Source organism: Ranitomeya variabilis, chromosome 2 (genome assembly GCF_051348905.1).
Source record: "Ranitomeya variabilis isolate aRanVar5 chromosome 2, aRanVar5.hap1, whole genome shotgun sequence".
Lineage (NCBI taxonomy): Eukaryota > Metazoa > Chordata > Amphibia > Anura > Dendrobatidae > Ranitomeya > Ranitomeya variabilis.
This window is the reverse complement of record NC_135233.1, coordinates 671,363,417-671,390,228: the sequence shown is the minus strand read 5'-3', so window position 1 is coordinate 671,390,228 and position 26,812 is coordinate 671,363,417. Positions and strand designations below refer to the sequence as shown.

General features: G+C 41.4%; 1 protein-coding gene and 1 long non-coding RNA gene across 3 annotated transcripts in view; one reads left to right on the top strand and one right to left on the bottom strand.

Annotated features, from left to right (window-relative positions):
* ARFGEF3 (ARFGEF family member 3) overlaps positions 1 to 14,909 on the top strand; it is a 110,100-nt gene extending 95,191 nt beyond the window's left edge. For both annotated transcript variants that reach the window (XM_077289258.1, XM_077289257.1), the window contains exons 30-34: positions 69 to 171; positions 253 to 384; positions 1,696 to 1,826; positions 11,024 to 12,230; positions 14,289 to 14,909. In XM_077289258.1, coding sequence (XP_077145373.1) covers positions 69 to 171; positions 253 to 384; positions 1,696 to 1,826; positions 11,024 to 12,230; positions 14,289 to 14,480 — 1,765 coding nt within the window. In that variant the 3' untranslated portion in view covers positions 14,481 to 14,909. The remainder of the gene's footprint in view (positions 1 to 68; positions 172 to 252; positions 385 to 1,695; positions 1,827 to 11,023; positions 12,231 to 14,288) is intronic.
* Positions 1 to 26,812, bottom strand: part of LOC143807584 (uncharacterized) — a 1,151,218-nt gene that overhangs the window by 651,193 nt on the left and 473,213 nt on the right. The gene's annotated exons all lie outside the window — the stretch shown is intronic.

The following is a 26,812-nucleotide window of genomic DNA, read 5'->3' as shown; positions in this document are numbered from 1 at the left end:
AGAGCAGATATGGGAATCCTTGTTTTTTCTGTTTTCTGATCCCATCATCTTTTTGATTTATTTTTTAGATATGTGCTGGTAACTGCAGGACCAGTCTTTACAGAGGAGATGTGGAGACTGGCTTGCTGTGCCTTGCAGGATGCGTTTTCTGCTACGTTAGAACCAATGAAGGTAAGACATAAGGGATGCTATAACCAAATGACACTAGTCACGCTATTGAAAATATATAACGAAATATCTCTCTTGTCCCAGAATCTGTTAGGCTATTTCCATAGTGGGTCGGAAAGTTTTTCTGGAGACGCATGTGAAGTGAAGGTGGCAGCACCGTCTTTATCCCCAAATGCAGAGGCTGAATACTGGAGAATCCGGGCCATGACGCAACAGGTAAAAATCCCTCTACCGTATACAATTGAGGTATACTGTTACTGGTAGTGCCACCAGCCAGATTTGGCAGGTCCAGCTGCCAGGCCAGATAGGTGATCGCTGGCTACATGACAGCATCTTTGATTAGCTGAGCTGGTGCGATGTTGTGTGTTGGCGCTCCAGCCCGGCTAATCCATAGCAGATGACAGCAGGTAAGTGGTGATTTGCAGAGCTCCCATCCAACAGTCATGGATTACTGACCTGACTGCTTGACCAGGGTCCTGCAAATCGATTTTCCCATCTCTACCTATTAAATAATGTTTTTTTTCGCTGGCACTCGCCATGTTCACTGGCTACTGGCCAAGAACTGAAAGCTATATTTATGCCAGAAGTCAGTGTGCTTAACCGGGAATGAAAATTTAATAAAGTCTGTGGCCTAAAATTGATGTAGATGAGATGATTCATTTAAAGTGCCGCTCTCGGTCTCTTGATGGATGCATAATAGATTTGTGATTACACCAGAATATCATGGATATGAACAGATGTAAAATATTAGCGTGAGCAGCCATAATTCAATTCTGCAGCAAAGATCTTAGAGACATCTTTATTTTGTGGCTTAATGCAAAATAATATTTTTCTTTCCATTTCCTACTACGTCAGATTGATTTCTTAAGGGGAAACCTGTCAGTAGGTTTTTGCTCTGTAAACTGAGAGTACTCTGGTGCAAGGACAGAGACCTTGATTCCAGCGATGTCATTTAGTGGGTGCAGCAGTTGTGATAGAATCACAGTTTTATCTGCAGCTAATTTACCAGTTCTTTCAATGCTAAGCTGTGTATGAATTTAGCTATCGGAGTTTCCTGCCCCACCTCCACCTACTTTGGCAGAAATGGTGAAAAAATGCCAAATACCGAACATTTTTTGCACACTTTGATGTTGCGCTAAAATATTTGTGACTTTTTAAAGCTTTGTAAATACCAGAAATGAAAAAGCCTTGATTAATCACCCTCAATATATTGACAGAAACCGGCTAATCACTGATGGGGTCATGGTTGGACTAGAAGGCACTAGATATCTAGTCTTGTAGTGTTAATCTCCTTCTGATTGAAATACTGATTTTATTAAAACCGCAAAACGCATACCAGTAAGTGACCCATCACTGGAATCAGTATCTCTGTCCCTACATTATACTGCTATCAGATTACAATTCAGAATCCTGCTGACAGATTCTTTTCTTTAGTTGGTGGCATACAGATTTGAAATATTCAGGATTTTTACTACACCTTTTGTACCATATGTTAAAGCAATACATTAAGGTCATTGTCATTGACAGGTGTTCATGTTAGATGCCCAGTGCTCACCAAAAACCCCAAACAATAAGGAGGGCTTTGAACATGCCCAGTCCTGTGTGCTTATTATTGAGCTGCCTCCAGATGAAAAACCCAATGGACACACGCAGAAAAGGTAAGGCTATTGTGGTAGATTGGCTCACTCGGCTGTACACGGAGGTAGACATAGGAACAGAATGTCTTTGGTTTATTAGATGTGGCATAAACCGAGATGAAGCTCAAAGTAAACACGGCCCTCTGGGCAAAATAGCAAAACAAAACAGAATGGCAGCACTAAGCACAGCCCTTGTATTAGCAGGGATCAGCACGCTCAGGGTTAGCAAGACACACGGTTCAGGTATCAGCAAACCACAAACACTTCTCTGGAGTGTTCCTCTCCAGACACTGAACACTGCTGCCTTTGGAGGCCAGCTACTTAAGTCCCAGACCACACCCTGGGGTGGAGATAAGGTGGGCATCCTCCCACCTGCTCTATGGATGTCTACATAAAACTCAGCCCATTACATTAATTAGCTTTTAACCCCTCACCGCACATAGTGTGCTGGAGGAAAATCTCTGAGTTTTATATCACTGACACCATTAAGCACAGTGAAACCTATCTCCCCTCCAGACCTTTCCAGTGACTTTGTCACACTATTTAAAATATATTTTCCATTTTAACCTGCCTATCAGAAGGAGTCGCAGGAGATCTGGTATAGCAGGTGTTGCCATATTTTTGCATTATTGTTGATTTTTCACCTGATACTAGATAAAAGAGATATAATCTTGCATAGCAATTATTCAGGATGCCATATGTGTTAATTTGACCATAAATTGTATGTCTTCTTGGAAGCCAGTCACCACAATATCCGGAAGAGCCATTAGGCTAACATATTTGAAAAGCCTTCACATTTGTATAATCAAACACTGATATATTTAAAAGGTTCTCATGTTCTGCTATTCGTAAAATTGCTAAGTGCTTGTAAAAATAAGCAATTTTGCAATTTCCTTCTTATTAAAAATCCCATTCGTCCTGATAAAAGTAGGGATTTTTAATGTTACTTTTTACTGCTTATTGCCTAGGGCAGCTGGCCACCACTGAAGTCTAGCAGTGGTGGCTGATCTGGAGCATGACTTTCAAGCACTTTCCAGTAGAAATTGTAAATACTGCTCTGGTCTAGCTGGCTTTAGTGTCTGTGAACTCTTCCAATGCTGCTATACGAGACAACTTTGCTTCTGCATCATCGAAGGAGCACACAGCTCGGGCCAGCAGCACAATGATGCCACTGTCTAAAGTGCCAATCAAGCAGTAATACACAGCCCACCAGCAAGCAGCAGTGCACACCTATCTCAGAAGATGCAAAAACTCCTTTTAATCACATTTTTCCTATAAACATATATTTTTGTCTTTTTGTTACGTAGCTAACTTGTTGGCTTTACTGTGTAGAATGGTAAAGACAGCAGAGTCGTCTCATTATCAACTTCCTGGTTTCTGAGGAAAATATCTGTACTCCATGAATTCCTGGAGTGACAAAGCATACACACCTCACTGCACAAACAATAGAATAAGAAAGTGTGTCTGTCCAAAATTAGTACCTCCTGGGGAAGTTTTCAAAAATACATACGGTAGCTAAAACATAAAAATAGAACAGATAGTCTACAGACATAAACTTGGTATCTGAAAGCTACATTAAATACATGAGACAGTCCCTTTAAAGGGAACTTTTCATTAGTTTTAGCATGTTGAACTGGTCGTATTATGAAATGGAGGGTGCAGAGCCAAACAAATATTTTATTTTATTTTTTAATCTCGGTTGCATACATATTGGCTTATGAAGTTTAGGTGATTACTTAGGATAAGTTAAACCAGAGTACCTTTTTCCCTTTCATACAGGGGAAAAAGAACATGCCCCTAGATAACCTAAGTGTGAGACTTGTAATGATAGACAGCCCTGCTCTCAGTCCTACTATGTGTAGTGTCTACTGTGTAGAGTACTTCAGAGCTGAGTGTGATTCCAAACACATACAGCTTTTATCTTATGGCTGTCTGTGTGGAGGAGGTGGACTAAAGCAGGTCTGACAGTATTGTAAAGTCGATCTGCAGTTCAAGATGTGTTTGTAATTACACAGATCAGCTCTTCTCCCCCTTCTCCCACATTGACTGCTGTGAGTTGAAAGCTGAAAGTGTTTGTAATCACTCTCAACTAGGTGCGAAGGCTGAGTGTCATGATCCGGGTCGGAGTTTGCTTTCTGTTTATCCTACTCCGGCCTGGTCATGGCGGGGTTAACTATTTCTGCCTCTCTTTGATTTGGGAGTGGCTATTTCTTGGTGCTCTTGCTGGCTGCTTGTGTCAGTGATAGTTGTGGGCTTGCTGGAGCTGCTAACCTGTTAGACCCCAGTGTTCCTTTTGCCTCTGACCTCCCTTACCGGTGCCTGACCTGTCTCCTATACCTGACCTAGTGTGACTTTGGTGTGTATCCCCTCTGTTTTTTGACTCTGCTTGAACTCTGACTTCGTCTCCTGTCTCCCGTCTTTGTTACCACACGTCTGTCTGGCTTTTGACCTACTGGCTTACTCTTACTCCGTTCTCTGTCTCACGTCTCCGGTACCTTTGCTCCTGGCTGGTCCTGACCTTCGACTTGTATTTTGACTACGAGTTCTGTTTTCCCCTTTAAACTACAGTACAGACCAAAAGTTTGGACACACCTTCTCATTTAAAGATTTTTCTGTATTTTCATGACTATGAAAATTGTACATTCACACTGAAGGCATCAAAACTATGAATTAACACATGTGGAATTATATACTTAACAAAAAAGTGTGAAACAACTGAAAATATGTCTTTTATTTTAGGTTCTTCAAAGTAGCCACCTTTTGCTTTGATGACTGCTTTGCACACTCTTGGCATTCTCTTGATGAGCTTCAAGAGGTAGTCACCGGGAATGGTTTTCACTTCACGGGTGTGCCCTGTCAGGTTTAATAAGTGGGATTTCTTGCCTTATAAATGGGGTTGGGACCATCAGTTGTGTTGTGCAGAAGTCTGGTGGCTACACAGATGATAGTCCTACTGAATAGACTGTTAGCTGCTTTTTTCTTGCCATAATACAAATTCTAAGTAAAGAAAAACGAGTGTCCATCAATACTTTAAGAAATGAAGGTCAGTCAGTCCGAAAAATTGGGCAAACTTTGAAAGTGTCCCCAAGTGCAATGACAAAAACCATCAAGTGCAACAAAGAAACTGGCTCACATGAGGACCGCCCCAGGAAAGGAAGACCAAGAGTCACCTCTGCTTCTGAGGATAAGTTTATCCGAGCCACCAGCCTCAGAAATCGCAGGTTAACAGCAGCTCAGATTAGAGACCAGGTCAATGCCACACAGAGTTCTAGCAGCAGACACATCTCTACAACAACTGTTAAGAGGAGACTTTGTGCAGCAGGCCTTCATGGTAAAATAGCTGCTAGGAAACCACTGCTAAGGACAGGCAACAGGCAGAAGAGACTTGTTTGGGCTAAAGAACACAAGGAATGGACATTAGACCAGTGGAAATCTGTGCTTTGGTCTGATGAGTCTAAATTTGAGATCTTTGCTTCCAATCACCGTGTCTATGTGCGACGCAGAAAAGGTGAACGGATGGAGTCTACATGCCTGTTTCCCACCGTGAAGCATGTAGGAGGAGGTGTGATGGTGTGGGGGTGCTTTGCTGGTGACACTGTTGGGGATTTATTCAAAATTGAAGGCATACTGAACCAGCATGGCTACCACAGCATCTTGCAGCGGCATGCTATTCCATCCGGTTTGCGTTTAGTTGGACCATCATTTATTTATCAACAGGACAATGACCCCAAACCACCTCCAGGCTGTGTAAGGGCTATTTGACCAAGAAGGAGAGTGATGGGGTGCTATGCCAGATGACCTGGCCTCCACAGTCACCAGACCTGAACCCAATCGAGATGGTTTGGGGTGAGCTGGACCGCAGAGTGAAGGCAAAAGTGCCAACAAGTGCTAAGCATCTCTGGGAACTCCTTCAAGATTGTTGGAAGACCAATCCCGGTGACTACCTCTTGAAGCAAAAGGTGGCTACTTTGAAGAACCTAGAATATAAGACATATTTTCAGTTGTTTCACACTTTTTTGTTAAGTATATAATTCCACATGTGTTAATTCATAGTTTTGATGCCTTCAGCGTGAATGAACAATTTTCATAGTCATGAAAATACAGAAAAATCTTTAAATGAGAAGGTGTGTCCAAAGTTTTGGTCTGTACTGTATACGCTTACCGACTGTTACTGACTTGGCTCGTTTTCATTTTTGCCAGAGCTGTATGTTCATGCACTTAAAGGTAGATCAAGCATCCTTTGGACATGACATTCCTAATACAAGTGTAACATTGCCACCACTTTCGCAACTTGATATTGTCATTATGGCAACCAGGAAGACAATGGACTGATCCTTGCAGAGGCTATGAGTTTACCGTCAACCTACCCAGACAGCACTAGATAGTTAGTGTGTAATTTTGATTAATTCTTAGGAATGAAATCTTTATCATGTCGTAATCCTGCAAGGACGCCCCCACTAACCTTAGAAAAGACCATTTAAAATCCGCACTAAATAAAAAGGTCCGAATCTCTGATACAGTATAGCACATTTTAATAAAGGAAAAAAGCGGAATACTCAGGGAAGCAGTAAGAATAAAATAAAAGGAAAAAACGGTCAATTTTGACCTGGTGACAAGTCCTATTTAAGCATGCTTTCAGAAAGACAATAGGGGACTTAGACATTTTGAGATATTATTTATTTATTTTAAGATATCGGTACTGGAAATGTATGATTGACCCCTATTCTCTTTATCATGAGTTTAATATTTGTGATCAGACTGCTAACCCTGTACGCAGTCATGGCAGCTTAGCGTATAGATGGCGGTTCTAATTATCTGCTGACCACAGCTGCTTCAGGTGATCACTGTTGTCTTGTGTATTGGTGTAATTCTTGCATGTACAGCTTCTAACTTTCTGCCTTTTTTTTCCTGCCTATAACTAACGCTGTGCTACTAAACAGAAAGCTGGGGTAAGATCTATATGTTGCTTGGCACTATTGCATATTGAAGCTAATAAAAATGTCAGGTAGTGGTTACGTGGAAATTCAATTTTTGTGTAATGTTCATATTGTTAACTAAAATATGAAAAGAAGGAGGAACAATTACAGTACTACAATTAATAGCTGAACGTTGGCTGTGTGTTAAAGATTTAAGGGGCTTTCCAATCATATAGTTTTGTTTTTTCTAAACCTTTCCTTGCGGCATAAAACTAATACTCCTCTTCACCCATCCCCCACCACTCATGTGTTAGTGCCCACTGATCTCGGCTTCCCGGTCCCTCTTAGGGTGCGTGTCCACCGTCTGGATTGTCGGCGCTTTGGACGGAGCGGAAACCCCGCTCCGCCCAAAGTGCCGCCCCCTTCTGTACGCACCGTGATTCCGGATGTGTTCATTGCACACATCCGGAATCACCGCACCCCATACATAGGACCCTGTTATTTACCTTGCGGCGACGGAGCGTTGCCACAAGGTAAACAGACATGCTGCGTTCTAAAAAGATGCGCCGCATGTCTGTAAACACAGGGCTGCCGGATGCGTGCGAACACGCATAGTGGAGACGGGATTTCATAAAATCCCCTCCACTGTGCTGTAACATCTGGACGCTGCGGGTTGAACACTGCGGTTGTACACAGCTAATCCGGATGTAATCCGGCCCGTGGACACCTACCCTTAACATACAGGAAATGCTGCTCAGCCAATACCTGGCTGAGGCGGATCATTGCTCTAGTCAGCGATTGGCTGAGCGGCATCTCCCGTGTGTTGAGACAGGATAACCTAGTCCAGACCAATGAGGCTCATCGAGGGATCCGTGAGGTTTTTTTTGTCCGTCCACCAACTACTCCTTTAATATAACAAAGATTACTAAAGTCTCCATCTCAAATTGGTTTTTTACCATTCTCCGTAGTCCAGGATTCTGTCACATAGGCATGTCCTTACATTAACCCTCCGTCAGGGGCAATATGTTTCATAACGAGTTTTGGGGCATTGCGCTTGTCCGGTACAGGCTAGAAAATTGGCTATATTTTCTTTTTTTTTTTATTTCAATGCTCTAAAAGTGATCAGTTACCTTAATAGGAATGTAATAAATGAGAATACACATAATCAGGTGGGGAAAAAAATGTTTAATAACCAGAAAATTAATATGTTTCTAAGTCTTGAGCATCCTCCTCACTCTCTCCATCTTGATCTGTATCAGACACATCTGGACATTCTTCCACATCATCTTCTGAAGCAATGTCACTTTCTTCCCCTAAATCTTCTAGCTGTAAGGGGTCTGTCTCATCAGCAATCAGTATATTTTGCACTTGCTCAACATGAAGGGCATTGGACAAGTCAAATATTCTCCTCGCCATTTCAGAAGAAAAGCTGAAGCAAGAGAGAGAATATGTGTTAGGGCGCAATGTGCCCGAGAAGCACACTCTTATTTCTAACAAAACCTTCTATGACAAATCCACAAATTTAGCACTAGCTATTCATAAAACAAGCTAAAAAAACAATTGGGATGAATAAAAACAGCAAATTCTAACCATCAGGCCATGTGCACACGTTCAGTATTTTTCGCGTTTTTTTCGCGTTTTTTCGCTATAAAAACGTGATAAAAACACGAAAAAAACACTTACATATGCCTCCCATTATTTTAAGTGTATTCCGCATTTCTTGTGCAAATGTTGCATTTTTTTCCGCAGAAAAAAAAGCAACATGTTCATTAAATTTGCGGAATTGCGGGGATTCCGCACACCTAGGAATGCATTGATCTACTTACTTTCCGCATGTGGCTGTGCCCACCATGCGGGAAGTAAGCAGATCATGTGCGGTTGGTACCCAGGGTGGAGGAGAGGAGACTCTCCTCCACGGACTGGGCACCGTATAATTGGTGAAAAAAAAAAGAATTAAAATAAAAAATAGTCATATACTCACCTTCGATGGCCCCCGGAGTCTTCCCGCCTCTCAGCGGTGCATGCTGCCGCTTCCGTTCCTATAGATGGTGTGGTGAAGGACCTGCGATGACGTCGCGGTCACATGACTGCGATGACGTCGCGGTCACATGACCACGATGACGTCGCGGTCACATGACCGCGATGATGTCGCGGTCACGTGACCGCGACGTCATCGAAGGTCCTGCACCACACCATCTATTGGAACGGACGCCGCTGAGGAGATCGGCTGTCTGCAGAGGGTGAGTATAACCATTTTTTTATTTTTTTTATTATTTTTAACATGATATCTTTTTACTATTGATGCTGCATAGGCAGCATCTATAGTAAAAAGTTGGTCACACTTGTCAAACAGTATGTTTGACAAGTGTGACCAACCTGTCAGTTTTCCAAGCGATGCTACAGATCGCTTGGAAAACTTTAGCATTCTGCAAGCTAATTTCACTTGCAAAATGCTAAAAAAAAAACGGGAAAAAAACACAAAAAAAAGGCGGATTTCTTGCAGAAAATTTCCGGTTTTCTTCAGGAAATTTCTGCAAGAAATCCTGACGTGTGCACATACCCTCAAAGGTGTGACGCATTCAGGGGCAATGAGCTCGAGAAGCCAAAACACTGATATCTGATCTCCTGCAGCTCTGCAGCACAAGAGGCTTCTCAGGTTTCACACAGCCTTTAAAGTTAAGGTACCTTCACACTAAACGACTTTGCAACGATAACGACAGCGATCCGTGATGTTGCAGCGTCCTGGATAGCGATATCATTGTGTTTGACACGCAGCAGCGATCAGGATCCTGCTCTGATATCGCTGGTCGTTGCTGAAAGTCCAGAACTTTATTTGGTCGTCAGATCGGCGTGTATCGTCGTGTTTGACAGCAAAAGCAACGATGCCAGCAATGTTTTACAATGGTAACCAGGGTAAATATCGGGTTACTAAGCGCAGGGCCGCGCTTAGTAACCCGATATTTACCCTGGTTACCATTGTAAAAGTAAAAAAAAAACACTACATACTCACCCTCTGATGTCTGTCACGTCCCCCGGCGTCCGCGCTGCTGCTCAGAGCTTCCTGCATTGAATGTGTCAGTGCCGGCCGTAAAGCAAAGCACAGCGGTGACGTCACCGCTGTGCTTAGGGCCGGCGCTTACACAGTGCAGGGAAGCTGAAGGCAGGGGACGCGACAGACACCGAAATGTAAGTATGTAGTGTTTGGTTTTTTTTACATTTACACTGGTAACCAGGGTAAACATCGGGTTACTAAGCGCGGCCCTGCGCTTAGTAACCCGATGTTTACCCTGGTTACCCGGGGACTTCGGCATCGTTGGTTGCTGGAGAGCTGTCTGTGTGACAGCGACCACACAGCGACGCTGCAGCGATCGGCATCATTGTCGATATCGCTGCAGCGTCGCTTAATGTGACGGTACCTTTAGGAAGGTACTGGGAGGAGGGTGTTTCCCAGACAAACCACTGAAAATAGAGAAATGAAACTAAGTGAGCTGCGCCTGTCAGATCAGTTGCCCCTGACGGAGGGTTAAGGGCTGTGTTAGTTGTCCCTGGGCTCCTCTGGGCATTTCCCCACATGTCTGCATCTTGGAGTCCTATTAATATATATTGCAGGCAGAGTCCATCTACCCTATTAGAGCAGATCAATCATACAAAAGAACAAAGCTGATCTTTCTCAGCACTGTCGTTAAAGATTGTCTAACAAATTTTTAAGGAAAAGGAAAAAAAACACTGTTTTTCTGCATGATTGATTTATAGATAACAGTTCTAGATTTTCCGTACCAGGCAACTGACAAGTGTTTTCCATTTGTTCATGTCCAGTACAGGTGGGTGTATTGGCACTTGGAATCATGTCTGTACAGTCCTGTCTTTAAAGTTTTTTTTCTATATACACTTTTATACATATACACTTTGGAGCATGGGGGTTTCCATCTATCAGCCAGAAAAGATGGCCACTGAGTATCAGTGACTCTGACGCAGACCCATCCCTATAAGACTACCCGTAGTGATCCGATATTCTAGCCCCTGGTTTGCGTTGCCATACAGATGGCGATCGACTGCTCACTATGCTGGGTTTGTTATCAGTATGGGATGTCCTAGTGAGACAACCCTTTTAACAATCATGGGAAAAGATTTAGCATACTGTGTTTTGAGTGATCTTGGGCTTAGACCATAAGGTAAAGCTGTTGTAATATAGTTTGAAACCATATGGAATGGTAAATGATCTATAAGATGTGCATTATTTAGTGCACATAATGCTAATGCACATTGAACTCTCTTAACTCTATTTCTCTGTCTTTTTTAAAGTATTCCATTTAGGACAATTGTAGTCAGTTTGCTTTCTCATCAAGTTCTGCTGCAAAACCTGTATGACATTCTGTTGGAGGAATTTGTAAAATGCCCCACGATGACTGAAGATAAATCTGCTCCTCTCCCTGAAGCTAAAACGGTTGGGTTTCTGAGATACATTTCAATGCAAAACCTGGCTGTTATATTTGACCTCTTGTTGGACTCCTACAGGACGGCTAGGGAATTTGATGCACGTCCTGGCTTGAAATGCTTGCTCATGAAAGTTTCTGGCATTGGTGGAGCAGCAAATCTTTATCGACAGTCGGCAATGAGCTTTAACATCTACTTTCAGGCTTTAATTTGTGCCTTGTTGACCAATCAAGACAACATAACTGCTGATGTTGTGAAGAAGATACTTTATGAAGAAGAAGAGCATAGTACAGATTCCTCCCAGCAATGCTCATCAGAGGATGAAGACATATTTGAAGAAACTGCTCAAGTCAGCCCTCCAAGAGGGAAAGAAAAACGACAATGGCGGGCTCGAGTCCCATCGCTGAGTGTTCAGCCGGTCAGTAATGCCGATTGGGCTTGGTTGATTAAAAGACTTCACAAACTGTGTATGGAACTTTGTAATAACTACATTCAGATGCATCTAGACCTGGAGAATAATGAAGATCACCCAGGCATTAAGGGGGATCCTTTCTTCATCCTACCATCATTTCAGTCAGAAACCTCAACACCATCAACTGGAGGTCTCTCTGGAAAAGAAACACCCTCTGAAGATGACCGATACCTGAATAAAGACCATCCTATAGATTTACCACCAAGAGGTTTTGCTGCATCAATGCCACAAAGTCCTAAGCTAGAGAAAAGAGATCAGGGCAGGAAGAAGGAATGGTGGGAGAACGCTGGCAACAAGATCTATACCATAGCTACCGATAAAACAATAGCGAAACTCATGACCGAATACAAAAAGAGAAAGCAGCAGCATAACCTGACGACGTTCGTTAAAGACACGAAGTTGGACAAAAAGGTTGAAATGTTATCTTCCAGAGGGCAGGAATCGCCTATGCCACAAAGGCCCCAACATCTGGTTGACCAAACTCAGATGAGACACTCTTTCAGTGCTGGACCTGAGATATTGAGGCAGGAGAAGAGATCTCGTTCCGGATCCACTGTTAGTACGTTCAATATTTCAATACGGGATGCAGAAGCACAGATACAGGTAATCTACTTTTAAGAGCCATTTGCTAATTGGGAAATGCTGCAATAAAGGGGTTTTCCAACCTTTGTCATTGATCACACATCCGCTTATATACATGCCTCATCACTAATATGACCAGCTGGAGCGGTAGATCTGTTACAGAAGAAGGGGTGCTAAATGCACAGCAGCAACAGGTTGCAATTAAACCTTTTCTGATACCGAGATATTGTATTTTCAACCTGGATATATGCATGTCCCTCAAAGAGGTCTTCAAAAATTGCCACCTCTATTGAATAGGTGGTAATCGTTACATTACTTAGACCCCAACTGATCGTCAGAACAGGTGACTTATGTCTACCATATAATGAAGTGGCTGGTCGTGCATACCATACCGCTCCAGTCAATGTCTGTGGCACTGACAATGATGGCCATGTAAAGTTTTGGCACCCCTGGTCAAAATTACTTCTATTGTGAACAGTTTAGCAAGTTGAATATGAAATGATCTCTAAAAAAGATGATGCATTTTCTTTGTATTTTAGGCTAAAAAAAATGTTCTGCATTTTTTACATTTTAAAAATTACAAAAATGAAAAATGGGCCAATGCAAAAGTTTGAGCACCCTGCATGGTTAGTACCCCCTTTTTCAAGTATCACAGTTTGTAAACATTTTTTATGGCCAGTCAAGACTCTTTTAATTCTTGTTTGAGGGATTTTCCCCCATTCTTCTTTGGAAAATTCTTCTAGTTCTGTGAGATTCCTGGGTCATCTTGCATGCACTACTATTTTGAGGTCAACCACAGATTTTCAATGATGTTCAGATCAGGGGACTGTGAGAGCTGTTGTAAAACCTTCAGCTTGTGCCTTCTGAGGTAGTCTATTGTGGATTTTGACGTGTGTTTTGGATCATTATCCTTTTGTAGAAGCCATCTTCTTTTCAACTTCAGCTTTTTTACAGATGGTGTTGTGTTTGCATTAAGAATTTGTTGATATTTCCTTGAATCCATTCTTCCCTCTACCTGTGAAATGTTCCCCGTACCACTGGCTGTAACATAACCCCAAAGCATGATTGATCCCATGCCTAATGGTTGATGAGATGTTCTTTTCCTGAAATTATGTACCCTTTTTTCTCCACACATACCTTTCATCATTGTGACCAAAGAGTTCTATTTTAACCTTGTCTGTCCACAGGACTTGTTTCTAAAATGCATCAGGTTTGTTTAGATGTTCTTTTGTATACTTCTGGTGCTAATTTTATAGTGGGGATGCAGGAGAGGTTTTCCTCTGATGACTTTTCCATGAAGGCCATATTTGTGCAGGTGTCTCTGAACAGTAGATCAATGTACCACAACTCCCGAGTCTGCTAAAATCTTTCTGAAGGTCTTTTGCACTCACACAGGGGTTCTGATTTGCCTCTTTAGCAATCCTATGAGCAGTTCTCACTGAAATGTTGCTTGATTTTCCAGACTTTTTCCTGACCTCCACTGTTCCTGTTTACTGCCATTTCTTAATCACATTTCAGAGAAAAGGGCAACTTGAAAACGCTTTGCAATCTTCTTATAGCCTTCTGCTTTGGAGGCCTCCACCATTTTCAGAGTGCTAGGCAGCAGCTTAGAAGAACCCATAGTTGCTGATTTTTGGCACAAGTTTAGAGGAAGCAAGGTTTTTATAAAGCTGGAAATTTGCATCATCTGGCCTTTCGCAACGATAATAGTGAACAAGCCATGACTCTAACAGGCTAATTAAGATCTGAAACATTGGTCAAAGTTATCTGAGCACAAAAATCTCCAAGGATGCCCAAACTTTTGCATAGGTCCATTTTCCTTTTGGTAATTTTTAAAATGAAAAAAATGACAATACTTTTTTTTTTTTGCCTAAAATACAAAGGAAATGTGTCATCTTTAACTTTAGACCTTTTAGAGATCATTTCATCTTCAACTTGATTAACTGTTAACAATAGTAGTAATTTTGACCAGGGGTGCCCAAACTTTTACATGCCACTGTATCCTGTTCATCCACCTGTCAGTTGAAGGGTTCCCGTTTTCCTCTGCAGTACTTATATACGTATGCTTTTGTATTTTAGGCATGGACCAACATGGTGTTGACTATTCTAAATCAAATCCAAATCCTGCCAGACCAGATGTTTGCTGCTCTGCAACCTGCAGTGTTCCCGTGCATCAGCCAGCTGACCTGTCATGTAAATGACATACGTGTGCGCCAGGCAGTCAGGGAATGGTTGGGTAGGGTCGGCAGAATTTATGACATAATTTTATAAGTTCATTGTATGGTTCCGCTATCATTTTTACATATAAATTTGCTATTTCCAAATTTCTTCTAATTAAGGTTTATTACATTTTGTAAGTAGAGTACATCATGGATATTTCCAGTTCTGGAATATTTTGCCTATCCCGCTTTACATTTATAACTCTGTCTTGTCCATTTCTTAGAGTCTAATAATTGCTTCATTCTCTGTATATATGTAGCCATGTGTACTCCATGACACTACAATAGTGGTATGACTAACGCTAAACGCGACGCATAGGAAGTAGTCATGAGCAAACGTGCTGGAATAATAACATGTTATCCGAGCATGCTCGGGTGCTAACCGAGTCACTTAGGTGTGCTCGAATAATACAGTTATGTCCATATATATTTGGACAGAGACAACATTTTTCTAATTTTGGTTATAGACATTACCACAATGAATTTTAAACAAAACAATTCAGATGTAGTTGAAGTTCAGACTTTCAGCTTTCATTTGAGGGTTTCCACATTAAAATTGGGTGAAGGGTTTAGGAGTTTCAGCTCCTTAACATGTGCCACCCTGTTTTTAAAGGGACCAAAAGTAATTGGACAGATTCAATAATTTTAAATAAAATGTTTATTTTTAATACTTGGCTGAAAACCCTTCGTTGGCAATGACTGCCTGAAGTCTTGAACTCATGGACATCACCAGACGCTGTGTTTCCTCCTTTTTAATGCTCTGCCAGACCTTCACTGCGGTGGTTTTCAGTTGCTGTTTGTTTGTGGGCCTTTCTGTCTGAAGTTTAGTCTTTAACAAGTGAAATGCATGCTCAATTGGGTTGAGATCAGGTGACTGACTTGGCCATTCAAGAATATTCCACTTCTTTGCTTTAATAAACTCCTGGGCTGCTTTGGCTTTATGTTTTGGGTCATTGTCCATCTGTAGTATGAAACGACGACCAATCAGTTTGGCTGCATTTGGCTGGATCTGAGCACACAGTATGGCTCTGAAGACCTCAGAATTCATTAGTCTGCTTCTGTCCTGTGTCACATCATCAATAAACACTAGTGACCCAGTGCCACTGGCAGCCATGCATGCCCAAGCCATCACACTGCCTCCACCATGTTTTACAGATTATGTGGTATGCTTTGGATCATGAGCTGTACCACGCCTTTGCCATACTTTTCTCTTTCCATCATTCTGGTAGAGGTTGATCTTGGTTTCATCTGTCCAAAGAATGTTCTTCCAGAAGTGTGCTGGCTTTTTTAGATGTTTTTAGCAAAGTCCAGTCTAGCCTTTTTATTCTTGATGCTTATGAGTGGCTTGCATCGTGCAGTGAACCCTCTGTATTTACTTTCATGCAGTCTTCTCTTTATGGTAGATTTGGATATTGATACGCCGACCTCCTGGAGAGTGTTGTTCATTTGGTTGGCTGTTGTGAAGGGGTTTCTCTTCACCATGGAGATTATTCTGCGATCATCCACCACTCTTGTCTTTCGTGGGCGCCCAGGTCTTTTTGCATTGATGAGTTCACCAGTGCTTTCTTTCTTTCTCAGGATAGTACCAAACTATAGATTTTGCCACTGCTAATATTGCAGCAATTTCTTGGATGGGTTTTTTCTGTTTTCGCAGCTTAAGGATGGATTGTTTCACCTGCATGGAGAGCTCCTTTGACCGCATGTTTACTTCACAGCAAAACCTTCCAAATGCAAGCACCACACCTCAAATCAACTCCAGGCCTTTTATCTGCTTGAGGATGACATAACGAAGAGATTGCCCACATCTGTCCATGAAATAGCCTTGGAGTCAATTGTCCAATTACTTTTGGTCCCTTTAAAAACAGGGTGGCACATGTTAAGGAGCTGAAACTCCTAAACCCTTCATCCAATTTTAATGTGGATACCCTCAAATGAAAGCTGAAAGTCTGAACTTCAACTGCATCTGAATTGTTTTGTTTAAAATTCATTGTGGTAAAGTCTAACCAAAATTAGAAAAATGTTGTCTCTGTCCAAATATATATGGACCTAACTGTATGTTCGAGTCCCCGGGGTTGTTTGTCTCTCGGCTGTTTGACCGCTGCAACACATGCATGAATTGCCTAACAAACGGGAAATCCCTGCATATGTTGCAGCGGTCGAACAGCCACGAGACACGGAGCCGCGGGGACTCAAATATTTTTCAAGCGTGCTGGAGATAATCTGTTAGCACGCTCATCACTAATAGGAAATCATTAGCACTGGATCCACTGAGCCTATCTACCTTTCCCAGTAGCTCAAGTAGTCAAAACTCAGCTCTTAATTGCTGAATGGCGCAGTGCCAAGCTGGCATTTGGCTAGTAAATTGGCTGGATCGAACCTCCTTTACATGCCAGTAGGACAATGTAGTTATCTGTACAAGAGGCCTCATAATACTCAATAAATGCAGCAACCTATCTAATTTTTTTTTTTGTTTTAAAGGGGCAATAATCTCTGGTCTCAGACAGAGGGTTTTTCAGAACCAGAGACCCCTTTTAAGTGCGTTTGGACCATAATTTTCCTGTCTCCCATAAATTTCACCAGAAGAGAAACTTTCAGTTGTTTGCTTTTGTGCCTGCCTACTGCACACATAAAGTAGGGATGGCTTTCTGCAGTCAGATGGGAGCAGGCTGCCAGTAGAGAAAAATGAAACGCATGTGGTTTTTCTGTAGCTTTTGTGTTAATGCATTTCGTACAAGTTTTGTTTTTTTTTCTCAAAATATAGCAGGTTGTCGGTAAGTAGTGTTTATTTCAGAAATCTTTATAAGAAAAAAAAATGCCTAAAAAGGTGCGAACAGAGAAAAAGAAAGCAAAATAGTGACACAAATGTGTGTTTGACTTTCGGAACACAAAACCCCACTACTTGTAAACTGTCCGTGAATTCCATACGTTTTGGGCCAAACTTGATTTCTGCCTTTTCTCTGTAGTACGCCTGGCAGTCAGTGGCTGGAGGGAGACATCTCGCAGTATTGGGCCTCATTCAGACTCGGTGGTTTTTCTGTTATGCAATAAATAGACCCATTTTCATCAGTGCTAGGTCCGTTTTTATTATCAGAGATTCATCAGTTGATTTTTGCATACAAGAAGGTTTCTCAAACGTCCCCTATTGAAAAAACATGAAAATCAGACATCACATGGATGGCGACTAAGGGTTTTTTTCCCATTATTTTTTCTCGGATCCAAAGACTTGCATAGACTTGGATCCAAGTCGGCCTTGTCTCTGTATTTCTGAGGACCAAGCAGCACCAAAACACACAGACATGTGAACAGCGCCATAGACAATAATGGGTATGAGTGCCATCTGAACGAGCCCTAACCGTGGTCACCATTTGCACTTTCAACTTTGAAGGTAAGTATGGCGAAAGCAGGGATATGATGGAAGGTTATATACATTTCTGTGTAGCCCCCTACATGTACTCCACAATATGAAAATAGGATGATGAAGAATATGGAAAGCTTCTTAATGAAATCACCAAGTAAGAGTTGGGATTTTATGGCTAAACACTATGCTATGTTATACGGCTTTCCTAAATACATAGGGGCCAATTAACAAAAATTGTCTAAAAGACAAACTATCTCATTTCCTGTAACAACCAATTACAGGCTTTCTTTTTTTCAACAGCAAAATACAAAATAGTAGCTGAACGGTGATGGGGCCACATGGACAGTTTCTATTTAGTTTCTTTTTATTCTCTCCTCTTGGAATTTTTCAGGACATATTTCACTATGTGAACACATATTCTACAGTGGTCAGGAACATATATAATATGCTTCTCAGAAATGTGTATATATAATCTTATACTGCTCATATATAGATGATTCATAGCTTATCCATTTTGTATATGTATATATTTTACATAACTGTAACATCCTGTCTTGTCTCTTTATAAAGTACCAATTCTAGAATACCTTGTCTTAGAAATCTTCATTGTGCTCTTCATCTGTTACTCCTAGAAGTGTATGTCACTAGTGTATCTAGTCCTATTAAGTGAGATGGTAATACCCTGAAGTTAATGTATTCATTTATTTAAATAAGGAATAACCGAGTAATAATAAGAAAAACAGACAGATCCACTTTAATAATTACCATCATATTATCACAATTAGTTGCATTTCTAAACTACATCTCTTAGTGGGAATGTGTCACCAGGTTTTTGTTACTCCATCTGAATGTAGCATGATGTAGGGGCAGAGGCTCTGATTACGGCAATGTATCACTTGCAGTAGCTTTGATAATATCACAGCTTTCTCCAGTCACCTTCCACGACAGCAGTATCGGAGTAATTACACTAATTACTCCAATACTGCTGTCGTGGAAGGTTCCTAGAAACCGAATTACCGGTAAGACTAATTTTATTTTCTCCAGTCACCTTCCACGACAGCACTAATTTCTCCAATACTGCTGTCGTGGAAGGTTCCTAGAAACTGAATTACCGGTAAGACTAATTTTATTTTCTCCAGTCACCTTCCACGACAGCACTAATTACTCCAATACTGCTGTCGTGGAAGGTTCCTAGAAACTGAATTACCGGTAAGTAGTGTTGAGCATTCCGATGCTGCAAGTATCGGGTATCGGCCGATACTTGCTGTATCGGAATTTCCGATACCGAGATCCGATATTTTTGTAATATCGGATATCGGTATCGAAACAACATTAATGTAAAAAGGTGTAAAAGAAAGAATTAAAATAAAAAAAATCGCTATACTCACCTGTCCGACGCAGCCGGGACCTCGGCGATTGTAAGCGGCAGCGTTGTTTCTTTAAAATTCGCGCTTTTACTTGCTTACGTGAATTCCCGGCTTCTGATTGGTCCGAGTCCCGGCAACATGGCCGCCCTGACCAATCACAGCAAGCCGTGACGAAATTACGTCACGGCTTGCTGTGATTGGTCCGCGTCCCGGCAACATGGCCGCCATTAACCAATCACAAGCCGTGACGTCACGGGAGGCTGGACACGCGCTTATTTTGAAAAGCGCGCGTGTCCAGCCTCCCGTGACGTCACGGCTTGTGATTGGTCACGGCGCCATATTGCCGGGATGCGGACCAATCACAGCAAGCCGTGACGAAATTACGTCACGGCTTGCTGTGATTGGTCCGCGTCCCAGGAACATGGCCGCCATTAACCAATCACAAGCCGTGACGTCACGGGAGGCTGGACACGCGCTTATTTTGAAAAGCGCGCGTGTCCAGCCTCCCGTGACGTCACGGCTTGTGATTGGTCACGGCGCCATATTGCCGGGACGCGGACCAATCACAGCAAGCCGTGACGTAATTTCGTCACGGCTTGCTGTGATTGGTCCGAGTCCCGGCAACATGGCCGCCCTGACCAATCAGAAGCCGGGAATTCACGTAAGCAAGTAAAAGCGCGAATTTTAAAGAAACAACGCTGCCGCTTACAATCGCCGAGGTCCCGGCTGCATCGGACAGGTGAGTATAGCGATATTTTTTATTTTAATTCTTTATTTTACACATTTATATGGTTCCCAGGGCCTGAAGGAGAGTTTCCTCTCCTTCAGACCCTGGGAACCATCAGGAATACCGTCCGATACCTGAGTCCCATTGACTTGTATTGGTATCGGGTATCGGTATCGGATTGGATCCGATATTTTGCCGGTATCGGCCGATACTTTCCGATACCGATACTTTCAAGTATCGGACGGTATCGCTCAACACTACCGGTAAGACTAATTCTATTTTCTCCAGTCACCTTCCACGACAGCACTAATTACTCCGATGCTGCTGTCGTGGAAGGTTCCTAGAAACTGAATTACCGGTAAGACTAATTCTATTTTCTCCAGTCACCTTCCACGACAGCACTAATTACTCCGATACTGCTGTCGTGGAAGGTTCCTAGAAACCGAATTACCGGTAAGACTAATTCATTTTTCTCTGCTGCAGATCTAGCAGTTCTCTGAATGCTGAGCTCTGTATAACCTCGCCCACACCACGGATTGGCAGCTTTCTGCCCATGCACAGTGTATACAGAAAGCTACCAATCAATGGTGTAAATGGTTGGAGATATGGCAGCAGGTTTACTAGTACTCTAGTGATAATCTCCTGCTGATAAAACAGTGATTTGATTAAAACTACAGCAGGCAGCCTAGTGACATTTCGCTGCTATCAGGGTCTCTACGTTTGGCTACTCTAATATTAAATGGCACTGTAGCACTTCTTGATTTTGGGTACATTGGAGATCTGAGTCACCTCATGCATGTTTTATTGTGCAAAACTCAAGATCTTCACTCCATTTATTACATGATCCTGCCAATAATTATAAATTGTAAGGCCACATTCAGACATCGGTGTTGTAGGTATGTGTTGTATCCATTTTTTTTCATGATAGAACATACGGTAGTTGTGGAGACACTACTTTCTGTGGGTGCACTCATCCACTGGCCTGGCTGTCTTTAGAAAGTCTGCATGGACCAGGGCTCATCCCACTGAATGCCCGTACTCCTTTCCCATGGACAGAATACTGCTTGTACAATACAGGGGAGGTAACACAATCAGGTGATCCTTTATTGGATCACTAACAGTCAATAAAATATAGTACAGTCCCTGCAAGTACATAAGATGGTGCAAATGACAGAGTCTTACCCTTCCGCTTGCTCTCCGGGAATTAAAACATCTGTGACTTAGGGACTTCCAGGGCCAACTACCCCAACCAGTAGCACTTCGCTTTTGGCGGGCACCCACAGAGAGGAGCATGTCGCACTCAAGAACAAGGGAGTATTTCTGGCAACTTATAAATTACTCTTTATTAAATATAAACCATAGAATTACATATAAATACAAACATGGAAAACAGAATGAGAGAGAACCAAAAAAATCCCCAGTGGAATGTTACATGTTACTATTACATGCCACTGGGGATTTTGGGGGTTCTCTGTCATCCTGTTATCCATGTATGTATTTATATGTAATTTTATGGTTTATACTTAATAAAGAGTAATTTAGAACTTGCCGGTAATTCTCCCTTGTTTGAGTGCATCATCTAATTCTTTGGAGTGGCAATTTACATCCACATCCATTTATGGGATAGGACTATAAATGTGTGGATGTTTGTAACTATGCACCTGATGAATCTGTGGCTGTTTACACACAGAGAGGAGGTAGTGGCGAGCTTAGGAAGCTGACAGCCCATTGAGGTATGTGACCAGGTGATCTGATTGTCCTGACCTGGGTTCTCCAAACGTCTCCATGGGTTCAGTGATGGGCAGTGGTTCAAATCTGTATTTCTCTGGTTGGAGTCATGGTGTCTTGGCTTCTGTTATCTAGACTCTCTCTGTAGGAGAGATATCCCTTTTTATACCTACAGCTGTCCTTCAGAGCAGTATCCACAGGTTTGGAGGGAGGAGGTCATCTCTCATTGTTTGAAGGACAAAATATATACAGTAGGTTAATTGAACACTCGATGTATGAAAAACGACAAGCTGCATGGACTGATACAATGGAGTATCACTTCATACAGGTATTCACCAAATTAACAAACATCGATTGTTCAATTAACCTGCTCCCTCAAGGATAGCCAAACAATAAGCTGTAGGAGCTGATACAATAGGTAATCAGCAGTCTTTCAACATAGCTACAAACATCAGTTCAATCTACAAGAGTCAAAGTTCTGGTTCATATGAACAATAGCTCATGGCCTTGGGCCTACTGAATAATACGTTGGGCATAATTAAGAATAAATGCGGTGTTGTCACAATAGTCTATGGAGCTTTTCAGATGTCTGGTTTTTTCACCCACCATGTCTGTGCAAAACACAAGGAAACTTGTCCGTTTCTTTCCCGTGTCCCAGATGAAAAGTGCCAATACAAGTATATGGATCCATGAAAAAGCATGTACAGCACACGGGTGCCATCAATCTGCTAAATGTATTTAACATTGCAAAGGGTAGAAGAAGTATTGTAATTTATTCATTTACCGGTCTGTGAAAATCACTGAAATGAACACACTGATGGTAAAAATGGACACACTGGTGGTAGAAACAGACACAAGAATGACACACGGATCCAAAACACTGATGACACTGGTACCATTTTTTCACGTGCCTGTTTAAACATGGACGTGTGAGTGAGGCCTCAGACAATTGCAGTAGCGTTATCCGCATGTGTTGCTGAAAAGAAACGTTCGGATGGATGATGATAAACTACCTGTGTATAGTTATCCGTTAACTACATGTGAGCACATATATACCAAAGTATACATGTAGATATGTTGTATGTATCCCAGTTAGCAGCTGTCTAAATATGATTATGATTTTCGGCTTACATTTTCAAAATGGTGCCCCTCTAGCTGCCATACACTTCTAGCATTGGCTTATCTCCCGGGGAAACAAAGAGGTCGGGCTTTGTAATTCACCATAGCAAATTCATCTCTCCTATAACATTATGGGCAAGAGGCCCTTAGATTTCCGTTGATCCCATTAAAAGCTGCAGGTTTGGCCAACTTCAGTATAATGTGCATGGGCTCATTAAGATACACTAGCTTCAACGCCACACGAAAAAGACTGGCACATTCTGTAAGAAAGTTTTAATCACAGAGCCTGAGTAATCTATTTCCATTAATTAATTTAAAAAAAAGTCTCCCACGAGAACTTAGATTACCACTTGCATCGGTTTAAAAAACTATAGAGAATTTGTATCATAAGCATTATATACACATGTAGGATTTATGCATAGTAAGATGCTGTGTCACTTATTTGATGGGATCAAGTAAATGTTGGTGTTCAGTTATCCATTAAAAATCCTCCTTATCCTCTAAGCCCGAGGATCATATCCAACCGGAAGTGTCTATCAATTTACAAGTGTGATAAACACATGGAAACCCTTAATGTAGCTCCTGGATAATGGCTGGAGTGGCTTCTGAGTGAAATGCCTTTAATTTTATTTATTGTAAGATAGGACCCAAGAATCACATTTATGCAGCTGATTGTCAGCTTCCTACCTAAAAACAATATAGTCAAAAAGCTGTAGGTCAGTGGCAGGGCCAGGGCTAGACAGAGCTCATCATTGAGAGGCTTCACAGATTTACAGCTGATAAAACATAAAGTACCGTAATTCAGTGCTTGAATAGGGGTCTCAGGTCCTACTTCATGCTGCTCTGAGACTGGGAAGCATAAACCCCGTGACAAACTTGCCTTACACAAGAGAATACTAGGCAAATAGATTTTGCTACTAGGCAAACCTAAAGGGGTGTTCTCTAGTTGTTAAATGGCTTTAATTAGTTATCCTGAAAATAAGCAAGTTTGCAATTGACTTTCTTATTTTATCTGCTGTCATTCTCTGCAATGAAATATTTTATCTTTTCTAGTGTACAGCTTGTTTACATGTGCCCAGCATTTAGTGCCTGGCCAAAATGCACAGTAGTTACATCCAAGTAGAGGGGTTAACTCTTAACATACCAGTCAGCTCTGCAGTCCATTGAGGTCTAGGCAGCAGTTAGCTGCTCCCCTTTATTCTTTCCCCCTCAACTTCTGTGCTGTGCTACTAATACTACAGTATTACTTTCACCAGAACTGTCACTCAAGGAAAAATAGCCCACCCTGCGAGAAACCAGGACGCTAAGCAGATTGCATTGCTCAGAACTGCTCAAGAGTCAACTTGCGAATACCCCTTTAAGCAGATGCTTTGACCCACTTGGCATCAGGGGCCAATTGTATTCTGGGGAAACACCGTCTACTTTTCTCAAGCTGCAGGTGCAGTAGTTTGGGGCCTTTTATGACTGATCCTGATGGCAGTTCTCCATGATAACTAATTACCTAGTTGAGCTTGGATATCATCTTGTGTTAAGCTCAGAATATCATGCTGTAAATGGCTGCTATGAGACTTGTATGGCATGATCACTACTTTAGAAACAGAGGCATAGAGCTCTTTTACAAACTTTTACAGAATGTAATGGGAGTATTTTGAGCATGTGCTAAGAGTAGAAACGGGAGTAAATATTTTTGTAAACGGCAATTTTTCCCTGTATTATGTATTTTTAATACTCGGTCACCCAAGAGTGCTGGCTCACTTTAGACTGTGCTTATGGTTTGTATATTTCATGTACGGTAATTTTTTATTTCACCCTAAAGTGAATCCATTAAAATACCGTTATTGTCCTATATAATAATTATATGATCTTTGATCCTAAAATGCAAAGTAATCGAGAATACTTCATCGCACCTTCTCAGGCACCTGTCATTTATATGAATGTACTTGCAGTATCTAACACACATGGTATTTCTGTGTAGGGGTCACTAGATGGTTCCGTAGACCCCATTCTGCAGAGCTAAGGGTATCATACAATGGAAAAATAGGTCTGCAGAAACCCCAAAGTTTCAGCAACTAAGAACATCCAATAAGTGTATTAGTATCAAGCTACGATCACACAAGCATTTGTTTTTTCATCTGAGAGAATCTGGCCGATTATGTTAATCACATTCTTAACAGAGTTTGCTCTGGTTCTCTTGGATGAGGAAGAAATGGAGAGAGAAATTTCTCAATCTTCTCCATTGTGTCAGATCGTGGAAATCAGACTGCACTCAGATGCCATCCGAGTGCAGTCTGATGGTTTACACAGACTCATTGGCCAAGTGCAATCTGAAAATCGACTCAAACTCTGGCATGCTGCAATTGATCATTCCGTTTTCATCAGTCATTACTACACAGTTGTGCATTGAGGTGATTTTAATGCTTCTCTCTACATTTACTCTGCCATCACTGACCAATTTGTAAAGTCGATGTTTCTTGTCGTGATTCTTCAAATATTTGCTTGTATTTTTTAGAGATTTTCAGAAGGAAAAATGTAAGATTTTTTTTTCTCTTTGTAAGACCCTTCCAATTCTAAGGTTCATCACGGTAATTGTCCTTGTGCCAGGTACTGCCATTTTTTTTATCCTTTTAGTGTCTACAGAGCTATCTATACGGTTGATAAATGATTTTTTTTGTTTTATTCTTTGCTTTGCATGCTATTCTAACAAAAGGGGTTGTCTGATTTTATAGAAAAAAATTCCCTTTCAGCCATGGATGCTCTTAAAATAGAAACTGATGACATACGCACCTTCCAGTGGCCCTGCGGATCCAGAACCGGCCGCTCTGTAGGTCTGTGTTTTTTTTTTTGTTTTTTTTTAATCCCATATATGCCTGAACATACATTTTTCTATATCTGACAACTCCTTAAATGTTTCTACCTGAATATGAATTAATTTATTTTCACGTCTTTTGTCCCTGCAATTCTGTTCACGGTGTAAATGCTCTGGAAAATGTATCTTTCTGTATATTTTGTTCTGAAATATATGAAAATAAAATAATTTAACATCTAACTAATTTAAATGACTTCTATATGTCTTGTACAATAAAATACATTAAGACACCAAATGTTTCTTGCGGCTTTTCTTGCAATTACCAACCGGTCTAAACCAAAGTTTCATTGAAGACAATCATCTTATTTATCTTATGTTATAGAATGGAGAATGCGGAGGAAGCTGGGATTCAGGCCAGTGGTTCTAGTTTATACAAGAGACTAGAGTGACAGTCAGGCAAATATAATTTAGGGAAATGGGAAACATTTTCTCCTCTCTTTATGATTCTTTAAGAAAAAAAAATGGCTACATTCAGGAAGATGCAAACGCCTCTTAATGAATTTGGAGCGTATGGCAAGAGGCCTGCTCCTTTGTGCTCCTTGCCACAAAGATCTTTTGCATAGGAAACGCCACTGTTCATCGTGAATTAGACGAGTTGTAGTATCACGCCCCAGTGAAAAAATTTGGAAACTTTTAGCGTTTTCATGGCAGTTTTGCTCAACACAGCATAGCACAAAAATAATGGACTTTTCGAAGCAATTTGCGCCAGAATCTGGGTCTAAGGCTATAAATTAAAAGTTGCCAATGTTAATGGATTTTCCTAGAATCCTGTGCAGAAAGTAGTGGAGTTTATTTAAATTAAACACAAAAGTGGTAATTCCGGAGTGTTTTGGGGGGCATTCCTCATAGTTTGTAAGCTTGCGAGCAGGGCCCTCATTCCTCCTGGTATCTGTTTTGAACTGTGATTTCTGTTATGCTGTAATGTCTATTGTCTGTACAAGTCCCCTCTATAATTTGTAAAGCGCTGCGGAATATGTTGGCACTATATAAATAAAATTATTATTATTATTATACCTGTAAGGGTTGGCGTATTCGTGGAAGACTCAGGACAGGGTTGGGGATGGGATTAAAACACAACCTAAGAAATGTTGGTATCTATAGAAATTATGGAAATAACTTATTGAATTGGGCATTAGTGGGTATAACCTTTTAAAAAGTTTATGGCATATTGAAAGTATATGGCATAAAAGGGGTTATCTGGGACTAAGAACTAACAGGT